Source organism: Trichosurus vulpecula, chromosome 1 (genome assembly GCF_011100635.1).
Source record: "Trichosurus vulpecula isolate mTriVul1 chromosome 1, mTriVul1.pri, whole genome shotgun sequence".
In the NCBI taxonomy this organism is placed as follows: Eukaryota; Metazoa; Chordata; class Mammalia; order Diprotodontia; family Phalangeridae; genus Trichosurus; species Trichosurus vulpecula.
In genome coordinates, this window is record NC_050573.1 from 451,006,641 (window position 1) to 451,023,893 (window position 17,253).

The 17,253-nt window shown below is 37.3% G+C and overlaps 1 protein-coding gene across 2 annotated transcripts in view; it reads left to right on the top strand.

The window, feature by feature from the left end:
- Nucleotides 1-17,253, top strand: part of VCAN (versican) — a 135,034-nt gene that overhangs the window by 46,955 nt on the left and 70,826 nt on the right. Inside the window, exons 6-7 of one of the 2 annotated variants that reach the window (XM_036765059.1) lie at nt 414-707; nt 7,278-10,235. In XM_036765059.1, coding sequence (XP_036620954.1) covers nt 414-707; nt 7,278-10,235 — 3,252 coding nt within the window. The remainder of the gene's footprint in view (nt 1-413; nt 708-7,277; nt 10,236-17,253) is intronic. The other variant, XM_036765057.1, reaches the window with a different exon arrangement.

Here is a 17,253-nt window from a genome sequence, read left to right on the forward strand (position 1 = left end):
TCTTAGTGCACTAAGAAACTCTCTAATGTCATGAATTACAGGGAAGGTGCTGACCTGAATTGATGGAGGAAGCACTGTGGAGTTCACTGTGCAAGTGAAGCTGCTGGTCCAGTTCCTATCCTTTCCCCCACTGTGATCCCTACTTTTACACCCATCAGTACCCCTAACCCTACCCCTATCCCTTTCTCTTTCCTTACCCCAACTCTGTCCCTATCCCTAATGATGTGATGTCAACTCATCGTTATATTTGAAAGTACTGCAATATTTATGTCTGGTCATATAGTTTCTTTCTTTTTTTTTTTTTACAACGTAACCCATGCCTTAGAATTAATCCTTTCCTACTATATTCTCAATCTAGGAGAGAGAGAAGTGAAAACCTAGCTTTTAATTTTCTTCTTTGAACCTTTTCCCAGGCGATGTGTTCCATGTCACGGGGCCCAACAAACTCACCTTTGAAGAGGCTGAAGAAGAGTGTGCCAACCAGGATGCCAGACTTGCTACCGTGGGGGAGTTACACGCTGCCTGGAGAAGTGGATATGACAAATGTGATTATGGCTGGCTGTCAGATGCCAGTGTGCGCCACCCCGTGACTGTGGCCAGGGCCCAGTGTGGAGGTGGCTTACTTGGGGTGAGAACCCTGTATCGTTTTGAGAACCAGACAGGCTTCCCTTTACCTGATAGCAAATTTGATGCCTACTGCTTTAAACGTAAGTCTCTTTCTGTTTTCTTTTTAAATCATGAATTTGAAGAGTGTGTCAAAGTTATGAATTGAAGACAACTTTTTCCTCTGTGGTAGAAGATTCCATTTCATGTGTCCTGCTCGGAAAAGTAGTTCATTATAGTAGTTTTAGAAGGGAAATAATTAAACAGAAGTAACTGAGTAAAAAATAAAAACATTAGGTAGACAGAAAAGTTACAGTTAGGAAGAGGAAATGCCAACTTAAGGTCCTAACTGTGCCCTGTCATGCCTTAGAATCCCAGCCCATGTTTCCGGGTAACTCTCCAGGTTGGTGGCATTCCTTAGAGTTGGAAATTGTTGATGCTGTGATGCTGAGGCAACATGTGGCCAAGTTAAAACCTTTCCATTTTATTTATGTCATTTTCTGGACTGATCATTTATCTCAAATGGTATAGAATTTTAACGGAAGTAAGTTTTAGGTGAGTAACTAGAACTTTCTAAAATAAAACACTGTTATAGATCACAAAAATTGAGTAGATAAATCCCTAATTATCTTTCTTAAAAACAGAATATGGCTAATAAAAAATAGAATAACTCCCAATAAACAATTCCATAGTTACACATGTCATTGGAACATATATTTTTTGTGAAGTCTTAGGTAAATAGGTTAAATCTAATACTTATATTTTTCCTACTCTGTTAAAACTAGTTACAAATACATATTTTCAACATATGTTGAGATAATTATTCAAATTTCTTAGATCTTCTAAAACCTCTCATTGACTCTTAGTTCAAGTGTTCTAGTTCTATTCTTACCAGAATAAATCCTATCGTAAGCAAATGAAGACTTAATCGAACAAATTAATACATTGGCACCTCACTATAATGCTGACCTCAGAGCTTATGTCTGCTTTGTAGAGAACAAAAAAGGCAGAACCCCATTCTGCTTGCATTTCATACTATCATTAGCTTTATCATAGTGAGGCTCCAGTGTATCTTGCTACAGTGAAATAGAATAAAAATAAAGAAGTATGGAACACATTAATTGAAGACACCAGTGATTTTTTTTAATTGGAAACATATTGGCATTACTCAGTGACTAGGAAGAAAGCAAGTTGAGATAACTAGGTAGCCCCAGTGCCTAAGGTCTGCAGAACAGATGTTCATGCAGTGGAAGGGAGTGATGTCACATGCTGCTATATGCTAGCTAAGTTGCCTCCACCTCTTGCCAAAAGGCTGGTTCAGTTCCCACTGACTAAACTTTCTGAGTGTTAAAGCCACATGTTGTATATTTAGCTTGAAGCAAGAAAGCCAATCAGCAAGGAGCCAATGGGAAGACTAGATTTTTCACAGGCACTCAAGCAACTGAGCTCTGCCAGGGAAGGTGTCGCTCTTAATCATTTTCAAAACAAACCCTGTATTTACAAAAGGAGAGAGACATTCCTTTCTTCAGACTAGGTTCACACAACAACGATTATCAAAGTACTTCAGGCTCTAAAGCCTGCTTTAGATTGAATTACTCATTTGATTAAGGAAGAAACAGATTGGGGTTGGTGGAAGGCAGAGGGAGTGTGTGGGGGAGGGACAGGAGAGAGGAGAAGGGGCAGAATTACCCAGACAGCCTGGCTTTAATGCTTGAATATAGTTTGTACTATTTAGACCTGGCATTAGATTTTTTTTTTAATGACTAGGACTTATTCTTTAGGGCAAACTCCCCTCCATGCCCCATACTGACTTAAAACCAAGGGGATTTCCTGCCCATATTTGTGAATAAATACAGTTTAAAAGCATGCTGCTATTTTCTAAGTAGTTTATATCAGCAATCCATAGAGAAGGTGGAAATAGGAAGACATGAACTTCCCTTCAGATAGAACCACTCCTATAAAATCTAAAATCCAATGAACATTGATATATTAAGCCCAGTTTTCATTTGAAGCTTCTCCCAAGTTCACGTAATATGGTAAATGGGATATATTTGTGATTTGCTACTGGAACACTGAGTTCATTTTGAGATCTACTGAGCTAACCTAGAGGCTAGCTTTGCTTTCATTTCTACCCCTTTCATGAATAGACTCCCGTGATTTTCAAACGTTATTTTCCATGAAGAATAGACTAAGTAAGTATATAGATAGGAGTTTAAAAAAACCTGTCTTTGGACATTATATAATGTCAGTTATTTCCCCCCATTTCATATGAACCTTTTCAGGTGATTTTTAACATATTTCAAAGATTCAGGGAATTTGTCTCAAATCCTTAGTGATTGTTGTCTGCTTCCCCCAGATAGTCATGCTGCCATCAGAGTCCTTTGTGTGAAATGTGAAAGATTAGAATCTCAAAATAGCTAGACAATATTGTTTGGGTTGTGATGCTCAGCCACAGTTAAAATCTGTTTCAGCCAAGTGTGACTTTAGCTAGAGTGATTGGAGATTTTTACAGCTAATTGTCAAGCAAAACAATCCATGTCGTGCTTTTCTCCCTTGGCATTATACGCTTCCTTGAGAATATGTGGTAAGCTATATCTCTGATGATTGTAAAATGATAGGTATGACTTCCCTACCTTTTTTCTCCCTCTGAAAAAATAGAACAAAATACCCAGAATGTCTAATGATAAATGGACTTTAAAACCTTTCTTGCTCACTAAAAACTGAATGGATTTTGGAAATACATTATCTTTATAAAATAGAATGTCCTAAATGTTTTCTTCCATGAGTAAACTTAGATGTCCATTAAAAAATAAAATAAAATAAAATAAACCTCACTGTCTAGCAAGTTGTTCCTGAGTCAGACAATCTAGTGCTTTGCAATAAGGTGATTAGATCTTAATAAGAATCGTAAAATTCAGGTGTTGCAAATGATCTTTAAAAGTCCTTCAGCACATATCTCTAATTTCAGATTAACCCTTAGCCTACTCCTGACACGAGGGAGTCACACCATTAAAAGTCTTTAAAGACCTCCAGAGAAGCAGGTAACACTCTTTCTCTGGTAATCCATTCTGATGTTCTACAAGTCCCACCATGAACAGAAAAGGTTTTCATTGATCTAACCTAGAACTCCCATGCTATAGTTTAAGCCCATTTTTCTTGTTTTATCCCTAGTGAGGATGGAGAATAATTGGTGACCAACTTACATGCATTTGAAGTTCTTCCCTAAATTGTCCTCTAGCCTTTTGGCTAAAAAAGTTCCTTTATTTTGATGTCTTAGTTTCTAAGTCTTTAATCATCTTTATGATCTTTCTTTGAACTGTCTCCAATTTTTTCACAACCTCCTTAGGATGTGAACATGGTTCTCTAGTAAAAGTCTAATCTGTGCTGTACAGTATAGAAAGATTACCTATGTAGGTATCATGGTAATCTGCCTGCTGGGTTTTTTTTTAAACTATGGTGTTACATTTTTACCCATGGTGAATTAATTTTTCATTATGCCCCCCAGATCTTTTTCTGCTGTTTTTTTGCATGAGCAGTCTTTCCTCATTTATTATGTGGGGAGTTTGTTTTTCCACTCCAAGAGTATTCCTTAATATTTGTCCTTATGGAACTTATTGAAATTGTTTCTTTCTAACAATTTCTATCAATTGTCAAGTAACTTTAAATGACATAATTTGTATATCCAAGGTTTATTCTGGCTCCTGCCTTCACCTGTAATACATCGAAATGTATTTCTACAGAACCCATTGTGCATATCTCCTGTTTCACAACCACTCCTAATAATAGTATTCAGATAGCATTGTGCAATAAGGAAGAGACTGATCTGTAGACTAATATAATCACTGAACATAAGAAAGCATCTCTAAAAATTGAGAAACCTCATTAGAAACAGACAACAATCCCTTTTCTTTGTCAGTAATATAAACAATTCATTTTTAAAATGCAGATTTGCCTTTGATGTGAGGCAGCTGCTGGTGAGCTAATTTACTCTGGTACTGCTGATAGAGTTTTACATTTTATTAGGAAACACTGCTTCATGTCTCCCATCAGAAGCACAAAACAAGATAGCCTGGTGGACACAGAGAGCAACAAGTATAGTAATGTGAAACATCTGTGTGGAAGGCTGGCTACATAGGTTGGAAAGGAGCCTTCAAGAAAAAATGAGCTGCCTTTTTATGAGCTTCATTAGTAAAGAAATTGAGAGAATATGAACACATTTCCATCAGAACTCCCCCTTGGAAAGGAAATGTATACAATTCTATGTCTCTGTTTTTCTATCTTTGCACATTTTGCATCAACTTAGGTATGAAGTATCTTTACGTGGTTATTTATGCTGACTTTTAAAATACAATTAATTTAGTTTCTCAGTTGTCTTAGGTTGTATGATGGATCAGATAAACTGTGCTGTGATCTGACTCAGCTGTTGACAACCACACACACACACATACACACACACACGCACACATATACACACTTAGATGAAGGGTTTTACCTCTGGAATAGCCTTGAAAATCGATGGATGCCTCTTGTTTTGGAAAAGAACTCACTTAAAGCTGGATGTGGCAATGAGGGCCCTTGGAAGGGATGATTTTACTTCGAAATTCAATATAAGTAGAAAAGGCCACAGTCACAGCCTAGAATGATACTTATTTCTGACTGAACTGTTTGTTTTCAAGGTAACATAAAGTTACATCTCCATGTTACCAGAGAGAACTGGTAGCAGACAAAGTTAGAATTCAGAAGTATCTGACTGCCTGACCTCTGAATTGACTCTAAATCCACATTTACTGCCCCTTAAATTAATTTCAGTAGCAAAGGAATAAAAAGGCACTAGGGAAGAAGGAAAGAGCCCATTGATTTATTAATAATTCATTAATTTAAAATACCATTAAGCATTTAAAATATGCCCCAAGTCAAGTTGCTAAAAGTTTTCATGATGTCATCATAGCAACTTTACCCCATCTGCGTTTTTTTGTCTTTCCCTCCAAAAGTAGTAAAAAGATAAATTTGAGATTTGAAACAGAAATGTGTTTTGACATATGAAAACCCATAAGACAAATCCAGATAGAGCTAAATGCGAAATTGTAAGGTACATAAATATAACCCGGAAGTTGTATGAAAGTCTCTCAGAAATTAATGTGATAATTTAAAAATATCTAAGAAAACAAGAGAAAACAGCAATTCCTTTTTAACTTAGGTTTTTTAAAAACCCGAATCTTTTTCATGTCTTAATATTGACACAAAGAGCAAGGATCCAATAATGTTTAAACAGAGATTTGTTTAAATAGACTTTGAAGATTTTTTTAATTACAAAACCGATGAATCTATAGTTTTAGAATGCGCAGGAGAAAAATAGTCAATGAAACCACATTGCCCACCAATAATGAAGAACCCATTACAATTTTTAGTCCATGGCATAGAAGATAGGCATTGTTTGAACTATTATAAAGTAAACCCAATAATATTACAGCTATTATCATGGAGAGAGGTGTTCTCTGAAACCTTAATTAGACCTTAATTCTACAGGAAGTTTATAGAATACCATTGACTTCCTGATAGTATCCTTCCCTTGGCATGATGAGTCATTGATTGTTAAAGTTCCAATTTTTCCAAATTCAAACCTCCTTGTTCACCACAATGCTATGGAGTCCTGTGTAAAATATTACTTCCACATTTGTATGCTGCATTCCTTTGGAAAGTTCAGTCAATTGCTGGTAAAACTTGAGGCATTGCAATATAGCATTTTATGATGATGTGTTACTTTCTATTGCTTAAACACACTCCTACTACTGCTCAAGACTTCTTTTGGTGATTTGTAATTATAGGCTGAAAATATACCATGTAGGTATTTTACTTCCTGCTCTACATTTGTGTTTTATGCTAAAGTTAGCCTGGAAATAGCCCCCACGAGTGTGACTAAGACCGAGTGCAGAACAAAGGCAGAGATGTAACAAATGTCAGGCAAAATGTTCCCAAGACATTTTACTAACATGCAAGAAGACCATTTACAAGACCATGCTTCGGTTCACAGGAAGATGAAGATAAAAGTTTAAACACCTGGAATACAGTAAAGAGTCTTTATTTAAAAAAAATAACAACTTCATATCCTGTTTTTATCAAAATCTTCAGATTATGGACAATCTAGCTATTTATTAGTAATTCAATTACATTTGATGTGGTTTTTTGTTTTTCAGTAATCTTGGACACTCCCTCTCCCAGGAGGCTCCATGCTGCCTGCACAATTCTCTCAGCTTGGGCCACAGGGTGGGGGATTGTACAAAGTCTGGGCCCAAAAATCTAACCCAGCTCTGGCAATATAGTACAAAATCCTCTAACTACATTTTCAGTTACTGTTGTTGCTCCCAATATGTGTTTCTTCACTCCACCTAGTGAAACATTTATACCTGCAATGTTTTTTGTGATCTCCCAGTTTCTTAAAGTCATAAAATTATTAATTTTTATTAACTTAGCCATACTTCAGGGACCATTAAAAATCATCCTTTGCCAAATAAAATAATGGATTGATTTATGAACACTGAATATTCATCTGCATGATTATTTGTCTTTGGATTAACTGGGGCGTAGTTTTTAGTTCCCCCTATCCCAAACACCGGCCGGGCAAACATGAAAAATCAGTGGCTTATCTAATTTACTCTTTGAAATTATCTTTCTAGCTAAACAGAACATATCAGAGGCTACAACCATCCAATTGAATATCCCTGTGGAAACTGCACCGCCCAATTTGTCCAAGGAACCACAAATAATACCAATCCAAGCTACACCCAGCATTCCTATAATCACCGAATTACCTGTCACTCAATCAAATATCCCTCCTCTAGGGGAAATAGTGAATATTGAACAGAAAGTCGCATTTCTTCCACCTGGAGTGATTGAAGAGAAGTTTGAAAAGGTCACAATTCAACCTGAGGCTGCCATAGGCAGCTCAACAGCTGGGAGTACAGAAAGGCTGTGGGATATGGAATACACACCATCTGCATCAGGACCACTTGAGAAACCAGATACATCTGAAATTGAAGAAAGAATTTCTTTACTGCTACCAACTTCCTCAGAGAATGGAGTTCTTCAACAGGAAACTGTCACTTCTCATCATGCCACTGACTTGTGGGAAAGGAACACAGAAGATACTCAAACACAAGAAGTGATTACCCAAACAGAAGAAATTGAGGTGGGGCCCTTGGTAACATACGAAGAAGCTTCAGAGCATCCTCTAGTGAAGGAGTCCTTTACACTTGGGACTCTGGTTGTATCCACAGAAATGGAACCAACAAATGTTATTATTTCTGGATTAGGGCCTACGGATCACTATGAATTCACTCCAAGAGAAGATGAAGAAGAAGCACATACTATTCAACCTGATGAGAACATCTTTGCTATTAGCCAAATTCCAGAAGTTGTTACAGTGTCAAAAATCTCAGAAGAAAGTAACCTCACTCTGATGGAGCACACTGATTCTGTAACAGTCACAGTAGCCTTACCTGTAACCATGCCCACCAAGGAAGGCTCCTCCATAGACAGCTGGGAAGAGACACAAACCAGTAGCAAGATGACGGAAGACTTTTCTGGTCAACATGGGTTCACGCTTTTGCCATTAGAAAATCACACAGAGGTCAAATTTTTTGCTTCCTCCCAAGATCTTACTTCACCACAGGGTTTAGTTGAGGGAACACCCACATTTATTTATCCTGATCAACAAACAGAAAGCAGAGAAAGGGAACAAACACCTAAGCCAGAAGCAACTACAGTCCATCATGCTACTGAAGAAACAGAGAAAGACATGACAAAAGATCCACTTTATGGGAGAATAGAGGAAGAAGAATTCTCTGGAATGAAGCCTTCTCTTGAGAAAACTGATGTCACAGAATACACTGATGAAATGCCCAAGTATTTTGATGCTTCTATAACAACAACAATCACGACAAAGATAAGTTTAGAGCCAATACAAGAAAAAGACATTGAAGACAAGTTTCTAAGTACACCAGTCAGCTTAGAAACAGATAGCCCTCCTGATACAACAAAGACAGAAGAAAATACAACCAAAGTTGATTCCACAAGCAGCACTTTAAATCTGGAGGTTATCACAGTATCCAAATGGCCACTGGATGAAGATAGCATGACATCCAAGCCTTTGACATCAACAGAACACACAGGCACTACAGCATCACCCACTGCCTTACTTACAACTGCAGAAGCAACTGAAAAGCATCTTGAAACTGGAAGAACTTTTCCTTTTACAACAGATATTACTCAAAGACCAAGGGTGGAGTTCACAGAAGAATCCTGGAAAGACAAAGAGGGATTCACAGTGAGTTCTCATTCAACTCCTAAAACAGGCATTAAAGAGGAACCAATTGCTAAATATTCTCCTAAAGAAGAAGTTGTTGATACAACCATGGAAGGGAGTGCTATTGATGAAGGGCTAGATTTGGACACACCCAAATCAGTAACTACTGTCCGTCAATTTGTACAAACTGTATATGGGGAAAGACCAGAGTTTGTTAATTATAGTAGCAGCACCCAGGAGCCTCCTGCTCATGTAGAAGCTGCACAAACAGTGTCTTTAATTCCTTCTGTTTCATCAGAAGGTAAAGCCACCCAAGATGTATTCTTGGTTGATCAGACTCCTTTTGAAGCGACTCATTCTCTAGAGACCATTCAAACAATAAGAACAAGCACACAAGTACCTCCCGTTGAGCTCCCTGTTTCTGAGAAAGAAGAACCTACTCAGCATCCAGTGTTTGCCACTGGCCCGGTGATCACCACTTCTTCGGAGGTACTGATGACTCCACAAGCAAAGGACTCTGATGAACATGACTTTGATGGATCAGCATATCCAGCCTCTGAAGATGTCCTTAAAACTACTGTTGGAACAACAGAGCATAGTATATCTTATCCACATTATGTTTCTGTGACTGAGCGCAAAGTGAAGACTGAAGTGGAAATAGCGACCCTCGGCACCACACCAGAAGGGCACTTAAGTCCGGGACCTGATCAAGAACCTGAAAGAAGGGCTAGCAGTCCTTCCACTTGGGAATCCAGATCACCTGCAAGCCCATTCACGACAGAAGGTGTACCTCGGGGCACAGAAGAAATGACTTCTGGGAAAGTAGAGGAAACCTTCCAAGATTATACAGAGGTTGGCTCAGGATTATTGGAAGAGCCCAAAGGCACTGAAACAGTCATGCTCACTGCAGTTGCAACGGTGAAAACTGCCATGCCAAGTGATGTCACTACTCTCTTTAGTTCTCTAGACAAAATTCATTCCACATCAACCTCTAAGTCCTTTGTCACTAAAGAGAAACCACTGATAATTGATAGGGAACCTGGTGAGGAAACAACCAGTGATATGGTAATTATTGGGGAATCGACGTATCATGTTACACCCACTCCTCCTGATGATGTGGTAACTAAAGAATTAGAAACAGATATTGATAGAGAATATTTTACAACCTCAAGTGCTTCTTCCATTGCACAGACAACAAGACAACTCACAACTGAGGAAGGCAAAGATGCATTAGGATCTCAGGAAGTTTCTACTTCAGAGCCTCAGGCAAGGGAAACAATCCGTCCTGATATAAATGTATATGTTATTACAGTCACAGGCAACGAGACAGGTAAGTCTATCCTTTCTGCACATGCCATTCAAGGCAATCCACATTTTTACCATGAGTTATTTTTTGAAACACAAACATAACAGATGCTGCCATTAGAAGATAACTGGAGTGTGAAATATGTCATGAAAATGCTACTTTAGTTACATATAGTTGCACTAAGTGGTATGTTGGAAGATGGTACTAATACATTGGAAGAATATTTGCTAAAATTTGATTTTGAAAGCCATAAGAAACTCGCTTTGTCATCTAATATAACCAAATCATCTATTATACATCATTTCCGAACATGTGGAACCAAGTGTTTTAATTTCAGTGTCCTTCCATCATTACTACTTAAGTGTAGCATTTAGACTGTGTTAACATTCCATTAGTCTGTAATTATTAACATCAGCACTTACAGTTTGGACAGCTAAAAAAGTGTTGGATCCTCATGGAGCACACACATACAAAGATAGAATCTGGAGCTCATTTCAGAGTGTTATTTGGGGGGAGTTTCACAGGTTCACTGTAATCAGTTTGGGGTCCTATCATTAAGTACTACATAGAAATTGTGGTTTAAAAGTGATTTTTAATGCTAGTTCAACACATTTTTTAGCTGATGTCCTTGTGTCTATGTATGTAGCTTTTTATTCAATGGGTATACAGAACAGAAATGGATACACTATTGACCTTTTACAGTATTATAATTTTTATTTATGACTAGTAACAAATAACTTAAACTAGATGGTCTGGGGGTGATTTTAATGCTTCATTGGATTCCTAAATAACCTGGTATTCAAATGGTAACACAGAACATTTTAAACTTTAATTGTCTTCTCTATGTGTATATTTGTATCACCTTTAAGCCTACTTGAATGCATTTTTTTTCTCAGAAATAATTCTTTAGAGGGCTTTCTATTGATTAGTGTCTATAAGTTCAATTACTGAAAGTGACATTCTCATCAAAAGAAGAGTGTGTTATATCACTTATATTCAGTAATGGAATTGTGAGTGTACTACACACATGGCTTAATGTATTTGTCCAGGTTTCTTCAGATCAGGAAAATTATCAGTTTATAGATAACAATCTTGACAAGGAACAATGATAATCATTAACACCTCTGCATTGATCTGGAAGATTTTTGCCAGATTAGAGGAATATCACACTTAGGAGGTGCATTGCTTAACTGCTTGCTGCTTGGAGATGCTGATCACAGTGGTTGATTTCTTAGTAATAATGCCTTCCTCACAAAGTGCCTAGGATTCCCAACTGCGGGAAGTGAATGGTATCTGAAGCAGTGGGCCAAGCTGCTTGTTTACATGTTGATAATAGAAAGCTCAAGCAGAAATATTTCAAAATCCTTGCAAATTGTCCAGTTGTTTCTATACTTCTTCTATATGAGAAAACAATATGTAAATATAAATACTCCTCATCTGAAATGAAACTTGTGGAATTTACTTCTCTCTCTCTCTCTCTCTCTCTCTCTCTCTCTCTTCCTCACACCCCCCATATGTGTGTGTGTGTGTGTGTGTGTGTGTCTGCAAGCTCGAGTGCTTGAGTGTGTATTATATCTGTAATTTTATCTGGAGAAAGAGAAACAGAGACAGAGAGAATATATTGGAATTAATAATTATTTTTAGAATGGCATTAATCTGAATTTTCTTTCCTTCTACTTTGTCTTAGTGCTCTTAAGTTCGGTTAAGTCGATAAGCATGTGTTAAGAATTTACTATGTGCCAGGCACTTAACAAAGTGTGAGGAATACAAATATAAGCAGAAAGAAAGACAAGTCTCTGACTTTGAGGAGTTTATATTATATATAATATATTATATCATATAAAAGCAAGCTAAAAAGTGTGTTGGTGGGTGGGAATGAAGGAAAAGAAGGTACTTGACCTGGGACCATGGTAGAAAAAGTTCAAAGAATGTGTAGTTTAGACTGGAGAGGAAAGAAGACATGTCTGGCCTGGCCTTCCACCTTAAAGGTTTGGAAAGGAACTAGTCAATTAGGAGAGGCCACAGGGCAGAGGATACTTCAGTGTGATAAGCCCAGCAGTGAAGTGAACTTGCCAGGATGAAAGTTTCAGTAGCATGGAAGAGAAAGGTCAGAGAGTCAGGACAGCAGTCTAGAGACGAATCATGAGAATAATTTCTTAATGGAAATTTTTAACAGTTTGCTCCGCTATTACTGATAATGCTTTGATTTTTCTTTGATGAATGACAATTTAAAGGGAACAAGAATAAGAAATATGATTTTGCTAGGGATCATATTAATTTCTGTTCCCCTTGACTGAGTCACACTTCCTACCTTTTGCCTGCCTCTTCATTATTCAGGATGGAGAAAGAGTTACCATATAAGTAAGAAAGAATCTGGCTATGGAGTTGGGCTAGGGAGGGAGATGGGGAGCTAACCCTTACCATCTAATTTATGGCCTGGAAGCATATGTAGATTCTTCCTACTTAATTTATATGACTAATTTCAAAGTGTATGCATTAAGTCTGACTGTCTGCAAGGTGCAACAGAGAGAAGGGATCCGAATTGGGAAGACCTAGGTCCAAATTCTGCCTCAAACACATAATTACTGTGTGACTCTAGGCAAGGCACTTAACGTCTCAGTGTTCCCAGGCCACTCTCCAAGACTATACATTTCAAAACGGGTGCTAACCTGCTTGGAAAGTGGATTTCCCTACTATGATGAAATTACAAGATAGGACCAAAACAAACAAAAGTCCCGTTAAGGTGACTGAAAAAAAAAAGGTAAAAATGTGTCTCATTTGACAACTCTTAAACTTGTGATGGAAGAACAGATTACAAAATGAGGAGGAAAAAAAGCAATTTCCTAAGGTAGAAGGATTTTAAGGCTTGAGATAAAAGGGGAGGTAGAATAGCATGTTTGAACATCCCAGCCAGCCCTGAGGCAGCTCACAACAAAAGGTGAGGATTTATAATTGAATAGTGAGTGAGCTGAGCATCGAGAAGGATTCAACCCAGGGAAAAGAGGAATAGTCAGTTTCTCTCATGCCTACCCTTTGGAAAAGTGGAGAATATTGTTCTGAAAATACCATTGAGACAAAAAGTCAGAAAAAAACTTTGGGAAAAGGAGCACCTGGTCACCCCAACCAGGAGAAGTGTCTCATACTCACTAGTTTCCTTTCCCAAGTCCGCTCTTCTCCTTAATACAGCATAGGGATCCTTTGTTGAGAAGAAAAAGTTTATTCAGATATGTTCCATTGTTTATATGAAGTTCAGCTTTTTTTCTGAGGTAATTGTTCAGCCATACCAATTTTTGACGTGCAAATAATTCTAAAGCAGAAATGAAAGTAATGATATTACAAAGCATTAATTTTTTTTTTGGACAGAAAAAAAGACTTTAGAGAGGTAGATGGGGAATGTATACCATTTTAGGAAAACTTATTTAACAGAAAAACTAAAAAAAAAAGATCGTTTTCCAGGCTGTAAAATCATGATAGGACTATGAATTTCATTCATCTTTGTAGAAATCCACTCTAAAAATCCACCTCTAAACATTCTATGCAATCTAAATAGGCAGTGAAATACTGACCTATATGTGAGTGACCCTGCTTTATGGAATTTGTCATTTTTCACTGTTCTTAGTTCTACCAATCTTGTTTTTTCACTGCCATGAAAGAAAACATGCTACTTGTGACACTTTTATGTTACCCTTACTCCGACGGATCATAATAACATGTTGGGTGCTGAGGCTGGGGCTGGAGGGGAACTGTGGTTAGCAGCTCACAAGACTGAGGGAACTTTTCAGCTCATAAAACTTTTATGAGCTGAAAAATGCTACAGGGGGTGTTTAACAGAGGTCCAGGGGTTACTGAAAACATGACTTCTGTCTATTGCAAGAGTAATTTGCACACCTGCATTCTGAGAAAGTATTGAAAGGTTTTCTTTGTCAACATATGAAGGTAACTGGAGCCTGTTTCTAGGGTCAGCCCATTCTTTGGGCAAGGGTTTTTGTAATCGGGCTTTGAATTGCAAGTCAACACAGAAATTCACACACACACACACATGCATACAATTAGTATGTATTGCTGTAGGTCACAATGTGTTTAAATGTACTGATATTAAACATATAATATTAGTATCATGTTAGATAGGTATTAATTCAAATGCAAAAATATCCAGGATAATAGTAGAATTCTGAGAGGAGTTGTTAGGAGTTGAGGATATATGTGTTATTCACCAACAATCTTACCTCCAATGGGATTTTGCTCAGTAAGAAATGAGAGATAACAAGATTACCAAGATCACAAGAGAATGCATTTATGTATTTATATCTTCATATATACATGTAGATATATATGAATATATACATACTATTTGTATATATGAATTTATTGGCATACATATATATATTTTATAATAGAGTATGTAGATGTGTAGATGAACACTCTGGTTTGGTCTTGGTGATCTCTTGATACTGACATTCTTTTGCTCAGAAAAATTCCATTAGAAATGAGACTGGTTTTCATGAAGTCATGCGGGATGAGAGAAGATATTTGTACACACAATTCATTCAATAGTTTTGAGTAATTTGTCCAGTTGCTAACTGAGTTTAGTTGAATTGGTCATTATTCCTCAGCAGTTTGTCAGTGATTGCTTAATAATTTGAGGGCATAGTCAAAATTGTCAAATGAATTTTACAGACACAATCTGACTACTGAAAATAGTCCAGTGACTTGTGTTGTTGAAGCACATGTTTCCATCATGGGTTATGGTCTTGCTTATGTGGCATGTCTTCCTTTGGTTTTTTTCTTGTAAGAGTGATAGTTTTAAAAGTGGTTTTCCCTGTTTCATTTGGTTAATATTATCTTTTAAGTTGTATTGCCTGCTAATTGTCTCCTTGAAGGCTGGCAGGCTTAGCATTGTTCTGTGGTCTAACGATTAGTCAAAGGAGTATGACTTAGTCACTTCTTGTCTTTTATTAAAGAATAATGGTTTGGCAAGCAATTTCATACCCAATGAAGGCTAGAAAGGGAGTGGTGGCTTTATTGTGCTCACTGTAGGTATGAAACTATTAACAAAGAACTGAGAGACAGGAGATATACAGATTTTTTAAATAAAATTAGCCACATGTTGTTAAATAGTGGTGATATTTCAAGATAATCTTACCTGTCCTATTGGTGTATATTTTGGACAGATAATTGCATATGTTAAAACTTTTCTCACATTGCTTATTGGTATAATTGCTTATAAGAGTCAGGAATTTCTCTCTGACTAATTTCTTCTGTATTCTGGTTCCTGTACCCTAGCAATGCATAACAGCTAAGTTTTTTTCTGACATTGTGGCTTTGGGGAGGTGGTTCAGGAATAGAAAGTAACATTAACTGAAGATTTCATTTTCAGAGAGAAGAACAGGAAATGTTTGGGTTTGTACCAATATTTAAACATCGTGTTGTATAGTCTATTTTTTAAAGTAATATTTACATGAGCTAGCCTTGTAGGACTCAAATGATGACCATGACTTTTGAATTGCTATAGCACAATATTTTGTAATCATGAAGACCATGTTTACGTATAAAAACGAAGTGAGGAGTCAGTGTGACATACTAGATAGAATCCTAGACTTGGAATCAGGAAGACTTGAATTCCAGCCCTGCATCTGACAACATCGTCATCAACAACAGCCATAGCAGCAGCTAATGTAGCTTCATTTTCTAAGGAAGGTTTTTCCTTACCCTTTGGGAAAAGAGACCCAATGATGTCATTAGGGGTTTTTTTTTGGGGCGGGTGGCTTCCTTCCTTCCTTTTCCTTCTTCCTTCCTTCCTTCCTTCCTTCCTTCCTTCCTTCCTTCCTTCCTTCCTTCCTTCCTTCCTTCCTTCCTTCCTCCTTCCTTCCTTCTTTCCTTCTCTCTCTCTCTCTCTCTCTCTCTCTCTCTTTCTCCTCTGTCTCTCTGTGTCTTTCTTTTTACTTATAGTAACTTACAACTCTGAAGAAATTTCCCGTCTGTTAGTCATAAATCTGGTAAGATAAGAGAATAATGTCAGTGTGGGAGTGAGGAGAAGTTCCATATGTGGGAGCAGGTTATCCAGAGCAGGGGTTCTTCACCTTTTTTGTGTCAGAGAACCTTCAGCATTCTGGTAAAGAGTATGAATGCCTTCTCAGAATAAGACTTTTAACAATTTATAATTGAAGGAAATACTAAATTTCAGTCATAGATTAGTGAAAATAAAGATGTAATTTTTTTCTTATCTAAGATTGCCAATCCCCTGAAATTCAACCTTAGGGGGTACATGCACCAGTGGTTAAGAACCACTGTTCTAGAATAAGTGAATGAATTAAGCTTATGGTTTAAATTGCCCAACCCTTTCATTTGACATATAACAAAACTGAGTCTTGAAAATTCGAAGTGACTTGCCCAAGGCTGAGCAGCTCCCTAGTTGTTAAGCTGGCACTAGAACTCATGTCCCTAGATTTCCTATCTAGTGCTTCTTCCAGTATATGGACTTCCTGAATTTGTCACTATCAGACAGAAAGTCTATCAGCTCTTTTGTGAAACACTTCTGAATGAATGTCCATCATTTTTATTGTACTATTCTTTTGAAGAAAATCTCCAGTGATTACCTCATTAATCTTCACAATGTATGTGGGGGAGTAACTTTAGTGATTAAACAGAACCTATGAGGGAAGGTTAAAGAGAGAATTGTTAGAAAACGACTTTGTAATTAGAAGACAGATTGGAGTTTGAGGAGACAAGTGAAAAGTGAAATGATACTCTGCCCCCTAGTAATGAAATAGATATATCTGTCCTCTCTTCTTGCATCAAAGGAAAATCTCTCTCTTCTCCCTGAAACTGACTTTGCTTGAATCTTTACATCTGCTAAGCCATGACTTGAAAGTGTAATAAAACTCACCATTCTTTTAATCATCGGTGGTGGGTGAATTCCCTGAGAGGGAGAATAAAACTGAATGAAGTGTTAGCAAGAAGAGGTTCTCTTGCCAGCTTCCTAAACAATGACGCAAAATCTTTCTCAGTAAAAATATAATCAATTGATCTGAACATGTTTGAG